Source organism: Lucilia cuprina, chromosome 4 (assembly GCF_022045245.1).
Source record: "Lucilia cuprina isolate Lc7/37 chromosome 4, ASM2204524v1, whole genome shotgun sequence".
In the NCBI taxonomy this organism is placed as follows: Eukaryota; Metazoa; Arthropoda; class Insecta; order Diptera; family Calliphoridae; genus Lucilia; species Lucilia cuprina.
The window spans coordinates 71,846,026-71,856,187 of record NC_060952.1 but is presented as its reverse complement, the minus strand read 5'-3'; the positions used below and the strand labels follow the sequence as shown (position 1 = coordinate 71,856,187).

The 10,162-nt window shown below is 27.1% G+C and overlaps 1 protein-coding gene across 12 annotated transcripts in view; it reads right to left on the bottom strand.

The window, feature by feature from the left end:
* Nucleotides 1-10,162, bottom strand: part of LOC111690812 (maternal protein pumilio) — a 352,313-nt gene that overhangs the window by 23,152 nt on the left and 318,999 nt on the right. For 6 of the 12 annotated variants that reach the window (XM_046950482.1, XM_046950480.1, XM_046950484.1 and 3 more), the window contains one exon: nucleotides 7,448-7,489. The exons of the other annotated variants lie outside the window; for them this stretch is intronic. In XM_046950482.1, the coding sequence (XP_046806438.1) occupies nucleotides 7,448-7,489 (42 nt within the window). The remainder of the gene's footprint in view (nucleotides 1-7,447; nucleotides 7,490-10,162) is intronic. 12 annotated transcript variants of the gene reach the window in all.

Below are 10,162 nucleotides of genomic sequence, written 5' to 3'. Positions count from 1 at the left end.
TTTATTTTTATAAGAAAAAAAAAAAATAAAAATCCTTTTTTTCACTGAACACTTTTTTCATTCGTTTCTTATGAAACAAGTTTTAATTTAAAGTTTAAAAACACAAGAGAAAATGCTTTCAATCAAGCAAATACTTATATAAAATGATTGACTGGACCGTCTTATACATTAAACTGTAATTACTAACATGTCATTTCTTTTAGATTTTCTTTTTTAAACTCTCTCTCACTCTCTTCTACTACTAATAGAGTTTTGCAATTTAAAAAAACACATTCTTCATACTTCAAAATAAAGTAAAAATAAAACTAAATTATAGAAAATATATTTTCAAGAAAAGCAAGTTGCATTTGAACTTGTTTCATTTCCACTTAAGTTTAACAAACAACAAGAAAGTGGAAAATTAGATTAGCAGCACTCTGAACTAGTTAGGAGTGATAGTCTGCTAGTGAGTCAGTCAGTTAGACATTGAAACAACAAGCAATCTTCATACCACTAGTCAGCCAGCCAACCAGCCATCTGTATGGCATATAAAATGTCTCTAGACAGTTTGTGCATTTTTAGTTTGTGATTTATTTAACATTTTTTCTTTTTTTAAAAGAAGAAATATCTTTAAAATGCACAACTAGCTGCTTTTGGCTTGTCAGTCTGGCTTAGTAATTACTGCTGCTAAAGAAGCTTGCGAAAACATCATATTTTACTAACTGTTTTAATTGTAGCCTTGAAAAATAGCGAAACATGAAAGAAACAGGTTGACACATTCAGTGTTTGTCTATGACCATCAGTTTCTTGGAAGGAATTAAACAATGTTGTAGAAAGTGGTTGAGTTTGAAAATTGCTGTAATTAAAACAAAATGACCGGAGTACGTAACAAATCATATGTTTGATTAAAAATTAAATAAATTTTATTTATACAAAAAAAAGAGAAATTTTTAAGTAATAGAAATAATTAAAATGTCAAGCAACTTAGGATTATGAATAATTAAAGAAAGTATAACTGTCTAGAGGTGTTGTTAGGGATTTTGATTTAATTGTAAAAGTGTATTGCATACTTTTTGAGGTATACTTTTTTACTTCTATAAAAATAGTTTAAGACATATCCTTATATAATAGTAGACTATCCCAAAGTCTAGTTAATAAAGAATTAACTGAAGTAGTGAACCCAAAAGTTCGACAAAGAGTCAATGTATCCAAAAAAGAAAGTAATATCTATTTAAGTCCAACCATCTGGTTGGCTCTATTTCGCCTTTCGTGATAGATGTACTCTTTGTAAACGAGGTTAAAGACAATAGTCACGTTAGTGTTCCCTTTGTAACCGAAAGAGTGTACTCTTTTTAAACGAGGGTCAAGACAATCTTCAGTTTTCTTGTTGTAAGCGAGAAAATAACTAGCTTTTTGCAATCTCTTCATAACCTATAGGGTAACGATTGGCTTCCTTGTAGGACAAACATATGTTGAAATAGCTAGTCACCTAGACGTTCTGTAGGTTGAATAAGTAGTTATTAGATTAGTCATTAGTTTATTCTATTTACTAGTATGTAATGTTATCGATAAACTAGTAAACATACTATCCAATATGATAAGTTTATAGACAAAAAACTGACTAGTCTAACAAATAGTCCAGTCAATAGGCTGCTTACTATATTGATCTATAGACTAATCAATAGACTGATCTCATGAGCAAACAATTGGCTGCTCATGTGTAAATGTTCAACCATATCGGTCATGCAACTACTGAAGTGAATACACAATATTTCCGAAAAAATGGCAAAAGCTGACAAAAGTTTCTCAGTTGGGATATCAAGTAAATTATCAATCGAGTGCCTTTTAACAAATTGACAAACCATTCGTTTTCCACCCACTCATAGTGGTGATTGATGCATTAGTTCGTGCCTCAATGAGAGATTTTCAAAAATTATATAGCCTCTGTATAATGGGTAGTTTGATTGATAACCATCATAAAATAGCAGTGTTTGTGCGCTTACTAGGAGGCTGAATGCACCATTTAATACTGCAGAAGTTGTCACAACGAGAATTAAGTAGAAGCGATCGAATATGTAATGTCCTTTAGATGGATCAGTTATAGGTTAACACAAAAATAGAGTGTAATTAAAGTTTATCTTAACATTTTATTACATTAGTTTTTATAAACTTATGCATATTTTAATAAAATTGGACGCAATCATATTAGATTACATCTGTGTAGTATCTTATGATAAATAATTAATTAATTAATTTTATGCAGCACTTAAGTTCCCACTCCTTAAAAACGAAACAAATTATCACCACAGATTTGTTATTAAGAACTTTTTGTCATTACCTTTTTACAATAATTTTTGAGGTTATAAAATATTCAAAAAGAAACCAAAATAAAAGTGCTCATTGTAATAAAGTACATAATTTTGATATATACTTTTTACATATTACTATGTATTTCAAAAAATAAAAAGAAATTATATGCATTTTTGCGTTCCACCCCGAATTTCTCTTAGATAAATAATTAAGGAACATAAATTATGTATATTACATTATAATAAGAACTAAATTATAAGGATATAAACAATAATCAAGAAACTAACACTTTATGACAACATATGTCACATTCAAACACGTACGTACATTTGGCAGGATATGTATGATATACAGACATAAATATAATTTTAGATTTGGGTGTGTGTGTGTGTAGTGTCAGAACGTAGGTTCTATTTATATCTTAAAAAATTGTAAGACTTAATTGAATGAATTAAATATAAAACAAAAACAATCTAAATAAAAATACATAAAGGAAAATATACTAAAACACGTAAACATACATAAAGACATGTACATACATATACACAAATTAAATTGTTATAGACTCTAATAAACAAGCTAAAGCTAAAAGCAATATAATGTCTAAACAATCCTGTAGTACGGGATGGTTATACCAGATTAAAATTATAAATAGACAATCTACAAAATATTCCATAAGTAGGACGTGTAAAATAACTAATTACCTTTGCAAAGATTATACAAAGCTACAGAACAAAAATATAAAGGCAAAAGGCATACATACTCCTAATAAAACTGCCGGGAAGTACAAGGAATAAAGTGTAATATTTTGCCATTTTAGTCTACAGTAGTATTTGTAATATAGTAAATGTATTATTGTTGTTCGTATAAATGAGTACAAATATGTATGTATGTACAACATATACATTTTAATATATAGTAAGTATGACCTCATTTATATTTCACAAGTTGACCATATTTACTTAAGAGACATAAATACATACGGACTTACACATAGTGAAACTCATATAAATGTATGAAGTCCCAAAACAAATGCACATAATTGTACAGTTTTATTAGTGTTAGAATATGAGTACACTAGATAGATACACTATTATATTTTATAACTAGTATTTATACTCATCCATATATACATATTTCTATAGAATGTTATACATACATTTACAAATAAAATAAAACAACAACACGTGTCCTTTAGTGACATAATTTGAAACTAGAGGTAGAGTATTTTTGACTTTTCTTGTAGCAAGCATGATAAGTGAAATAATTATAGGTACAAACCTTAAAAAACTATTAGATGATGTTTAAATTTAACGCATAAAAGTTGGCAATGTTATTTTTGAAAATATTTTTATATTAGGTTTTTAACTTGTAGCATTTCTGTAAAAATGATCACCTAAAATATCAATTAATTATCACTATATGTCCGTTGTAGAAGACTAGAGTCTCATGTAGATATTAAAGCAACGGCAGCCAGACTAATAGACTAACTATTAACTAATCTTAGAACAAATCACAGAATATTATTAAAAACTAATTAAAACTATTATTAAAAGAGTTGAATAATTTTAGTAATATTGTCTGGATATTTTATATATTCAATCCGGATTTATTAAGTACCATATAACGATTAGTCTACTTTCAATCTGTACTTTAAATCATTTCACTTACTGTACACATGTGCGTGCAATAACACTGAGAAAATTATGGTCAAATGCTACAATACAATACTCTAAGGTAATTATCATGTAAGCAGGCATTCAAATGCAAAGTCTATATTGAGTCAGCGTTTATACAAAGTGTCAAATCTCCTTGCGATTATAGACCTAAATACACAGATTTGTAAATGCTATAAAAATCTTAAAATATACTTAAGAATATAGAAAACAAAACACATTAACTTAGTTTATTAATTATTAAAGCAGTATTTTTTCAACAATATTCATTAATTAAACAGCACAATTACAAAGCCTCTATAAAAAATTAACTAATATAAAAACAAAATAAATGAACCAAAAAAAGTACAAAAAACAATACAATTAATAATTTAAATATAAACACAGACTTCTCTGCGTACTGCATTAAATAGGTCAGTTGTTAGTAAAGAAGAAAATTAAATAATGTAGTATATAATCAGGCGCTACACAAAAGGTGCTTACTTATAAACACCAAAGAAATCTTAAGCAATTATATTTAACAAATTGTTGACAAACACATATACCTACAGTAAAACACACCCCCCTCCCTGCTCCAACCAACAGCAGACATTCTTTATAGGACAATCCATTAATGTTAAATAAACCCCATTAAATTGTGCGCAATCACTGATTGTTGTACAAATTTGTGGGTGTGTTTTGGTATGTAAGTATGCCTTTGTATATATTTGATAAGAAGTGTAAGACAAATGGTTTAAGGAAATTTTTAAATACAATAAAAATTTCTAACAGAGAATAAAATAATACAATACCATGACAATAATTTATTCAAAAGACAATTATACGACATTATATTTTTCTAAGGAAACCCTAAAAGTAGGCAATGAATTTTTTGTGAATAAAAAAAAAAAACGTTTTCTTTACAGAGTAATTAAATAACAGAGAAAATAGAGTGTTATAATCAGCTGTGGTAGGTTTTTATGTGTTTTTTTATGTATTACTTTTTTTTCTCGAAAATATTTCTTATGAAAGTTGTTAAAATTAAAGCTGTAATTTGCAAATCATTTTATGGCTTAAAATGTAAATGTTGTTATAAAGTGAAAATTCTGTATATTTAACATCATTGGGGATTTAATTAAATATTTGGCAGACATTAACAAAAGTAGAAATTTATTGTATTAAATTGTTATAGGAAATAAAGTTTATAGACAATCAATTATAATCGTTTTAATTTAATTTAATTTGTTTAATAAGTTTGAACAAAAATTTCCTAAAAAATGTCTTAAATTTATTTTATAAGTTTATTGTCAACTTAATTTAACAATAAATTTATATACAATTAATTTAAACATATTTTTAAAATAAAAAAACAACTTCTTAAACTATTTCTTTTGTTATATAAAATAATAAACCTTTTTAATTTTAAAAACGAGTTGAACATATTCAAGCTCAAGAAAAAGGAACACAAAAAATGTTCAGAAATTTAACAACTCAGTTGCGCTGGCTTCTTATTACGACCATCATATTTTGCCCATAAACTACAAACTCATTTACATTTTTATATCCTTTTTCCTATTTCTTGTTCCAACTTCCTGCCGCACAGCACCAACTTACGCAGCAGCAGAAACAGTAAAGCAACAGACATAGTCACTGCATCTCATATTTCGTAACCAAACACAGTATAACACTTAATATCAATACGAAATTAATTGCCTAGAAAAATAATTACCTCAAACTTTAACTATAACTTTAAAAGTGTTTGTGCTCTTTTGCACACACTCGCTAACACAATCATCTCTAATACTCTTGCCGCACACACCCAAATACACAAACTGTTAAAAAAATAAACCAACATTGAGGATTTTGCACACAAACGTACAGCAAGAAACTCAGACACCCAAAACTATACTACTCCTGTGAACAACCGGGAAATAGGAAAATATACCAAAAAATCGGTAAAAACGTTAAATTATGTGCAGAAAGACATTTATCAGAATGTCAAGAGCATAAAAAGGCTGTGTTGTAGTAATTGTTGTTGCCGTAGCAGTGGAAGAATTACTGATGGCAAATATAGGAGGGTTATATGAGAAATTTTGAGTTGGATGAATAATATGACCATGGATCAAATTTACATCTCCGATTATATTAGGTTAGGTTTGCTAGGTCCCTTGGTGAGATTAAGAGATATAATGGTAAAGCAGAAAGATATTCGTAATGGCATTTTAAAGAATTAGAGAGATAGAATAGCGATCGTTAATATCAAGAATTACTATTTGCTACCTAATATTTTCGAACCAATATCAGTGCTTATAGGCGTCAAGTCGGTCAATCCTCATGCCATAGAAGCACTAAAAAGTCATCACGAATGTCTCTTAATGCCGATCAATGTGTGGGAGAGAATATGATCAGTTGATTTGTGTTTCAATTATGTCATTAGAGAGTCGTAGAAACTTGTTGATTAGTAGAGAATGACTATGTATCGCACCTCGTCTAGCATTGGTTAATTCGTTTTGGTTTTAGTGCCAGAATATACATAATTTCATAATTTTTCATTTGTGCGACAACTTCACACGGAAAACTTGATGACTTTTAAATGAAAGTATTTAAAATGAAAGTATTTTAAAGACATGTGAAAAGTCTTGAAACTTTTAAAACAACCCACGTCATGCCTAACGGCTCACAACAATAAAATTACAACACAATTTTGCTAAAGCAATCGAACGACTGTGATAAGCTACAACAAAAGAAAACGACAAAAAATCCTTCAGCAAAAAAAAAAATTAGCATTTAAAAACGAATGACTCTACAAACGTTATAAAGTTGAACGTAATTAATTAATGTAAGTGTTTGGGAAAACAGTAAGAATAGCAGAAAATTGCGAGAAAAAAGAAAAACAAACTTAAATTTAAAAAACATACATTTACTCGTAAAATAAACTAATTACAAAAGTTGAAATGATTTAAACTTGTAAGCCTTAAAATAGGCAACACTTTACTGCAAAACGAAGGAAATAAAAGGAAGAATTTCTATAAAGTTGAAGGGATTACAGAAAAAATGTGTCTTGTTTATTGAGTTTTAATTTGTATGCATAACTTTTTGTTTTTTAATTTAAAGAAATATTTTCTGTGAAACTTTTTAATTTAGTTAATTAAAATTTTTAAAATTTGGTGTTCTCTTTTTTATACGAACGCCTAAAACTAGATTATTGTTTTTATGAAAGCAATAAGACATTTGCAAACAATTCTTTGCAAAAATTTAGAAATCTATTCAAGGTAGTAGATGAACTATAATCTATAGTGAACTAGTAGTATAGTTCATTTCACATAAAATATTCTTAGGTTAGATAAGGATCAAATGTCAACTACTCCATGAATAGTTCTACAATAATGAAAAATAATTTAGTCTAAAATATTTCAATGAAGAAATTATTATTCGTAACACAAAAATCAACATTCAAAAGCCTTCCACAAGTATCCTTTAAATAACTTAAACTTAAAAAATACCTCGACAGGATTTTTCAGGAATTCATTGAAGTCAAAACTTACCTAAAAAGACAAGAAAATATACAAATATATATTAAGTATTTAATTAATAATAAATAAGTAAAATAATAAGCATATCTTAAGTAACAATAAAACAAGTAAGAATGTATAGTCAGTGAGACCCCTTGAATGTTTCTTTTATTTTCGATATATTTAAGCCATTTTTTGACGGGTACGGTTAATTAAATAAAATTTTATAATTCTATCGAATTTCATCGCAATACTTGTATTTAGAAGTGAATTTTGGAGATTTTCATTGAGTTATTTTCTGAAGGACACTTTTTGAAGGTTTGTCTAGGGGCTAGGTGAAATAATGGACCGGTTTAAACCTTTTTTAATCGGGTTCGTCCTTGTATCAAAAGATTTCAAATTTCATCCAATTATCTTGAAAATTGCAACATGTATTTTGAGTACAAGCTTTACTTAAACAATCAGCGATACAGACGGATGGACGATGTGTATGGCTTAAGTATTAGAAAAAAGCTCAAATAGATTAAATATCAAATGCCTTACCGACACTTGATATGATGTTCATAATTTGTAATTATGTAAATGCAATTTTTTTAAATCCTTTTTAAACTTTGTTTGAATTGGCGATATGTATTTAAAAAGATATTTCTTTATATATTTTTAAATAAATTTTTATTTTATAATACATATTTATTTCAGGTATTAAATACATACTCTAGGTATGAAAATAGTGTGCAAAACTATTTTTTAATTAATTAAACATTTACCAATAATTTAATACCATTGATATCATATTAAATTGTTCATTTATTTATTCACATATTTTTTCCACAGTAAATTGTATAAATGTTAAATGTAATTGAATTTTCATGTTTGACATGTTTGTCTGTTAAATACATGTGTATGTTGAGCAAAAAAAACGCATTAATTTGTTTATTTACAACTACATATTCATACATATGTTGTTGATAAATACATGAAAATATTAACAAGCCGCTTAAAAGTAGACAATAGTTTTTTTTAATATTAGTTTATATTTAAATTAGTATTTATCACACATGGTAATAAAGGAAAATTTTTAGATTTTAAAGGAAAGGTTTACAAAATTTTTTTTTTCAGTTTCTTAAAATAAATCATAATTTTAGGCGCTTTTTCATTGAATATGAAAAACACGAAAAAATTTCAAAGCATATATATTTGTTTAGATAATTTATAATTAAATTAAAATTATTTGTTCAATCTAATATGCATTTTCAAGTCTTTTTTTTAACAATTTTAAAATGGCTTTTAGTTATTTTGTTAGTTTTTTTGTGTCGTTGTTGTTGCATAAAATAATTTTTTAATTAAATTGTAATTATATTTAATTGACAAAATGTTTATTTTAAAATTGCAATTAAATTTAAATTTTTTACTGCAATTTCTACTATTTTCCATTAAAATCCATCAGACCACTTGAAGCTACATATAAAAAAGCATTAAATTTTATAGCATACTTTTAGGAAGTAATTAAATTAAAAATGTTTTATTTTTTGTGCAGTAATTTTCCTCTGTTTTGTTTGTTTTTTTCCTTTGCTGCTGAACGCAAATATAATGAACTGAATGTTTAAATACTAAATTTATCAACTACAAATAAAATTTATTGCTTTTTTTTCTGGATGTGTTTGTGTGTGTGTGTAGCTTATAGACATAAAAACATACATTTCATTTCAAGATTGCTTTTCTTTTATTTAACAACTTTCTACCACATTGTGTTTGTAGCTCAGCTAGCACATATACAGGGAGTCACAGAGAATAAGAAGGATCAGTAGAAAAGGAAAACGCAAAGAAACATTCCTTTATTTATAATGTGGCTTACCGACACTTAATTGTATAAATTACTGTTTTGTAAGTTAAGTGTTTTACTTTGCACACCGTCATGGTTGGCCAACAACCAAGGACTACAAAAAGAAATGTCTTTCTTAAAAGCTGTCGAGTTGAGGTGGCATTAGTAGTGGTGTTATTTAAGGGTGTGTATTTATTATTTTATTAACAACACATGCCTAATTGTTTAGGCATTTAAATAATACAATAAATTACTATTTTAACAACTCAGCCCCCAGTTAGTGGATTTCCTTTAGTCATCAACATTGAAGGGAAATCATTGATTACTCTAAAATCTATTAGCATTTTTATCCCTCCTGACTTAAGTTATTTTCTCCCTCATTTGTTAAATAAATGATTTTTCAAAAGCGGAAATCATTATTACAAGTAGTAAGTTCAATATGACATAAATGCTATTCATAACAGAAAAAATAGAGGGTTTTAAACTTTGTTAACACCTTCTTGTGTGTTTGGAAAAACATAATTTGGGCCATATTTTATTCATGATTTGTTTAAATTTATAAACACCAAAGGGGGTTTATGGTTTGGTTGTTTAGTGTCAACTATATTTTTGAACAATTTATGTTCAAAATTTATATTTCATGACTTTAGCAGTCACTTTATTTTTTGTATATTTTTTATTCCAAATTTAATAGCCTTAATTTGTTTGGTTTTTATTATTTTCCAGAAAAAAGTGCTTAAATTTATGAGTTTGTTATGATTTGCTTTTTTCAAACCATTTATTGTTTTTTATTGAATTTTTTTGTTGTTGAGGGTTTAGAAATTGGATTTACATGTATAAACACGCTTGCTTAATGGAATGTAAAATGCAAAGTGGGAAAAAAT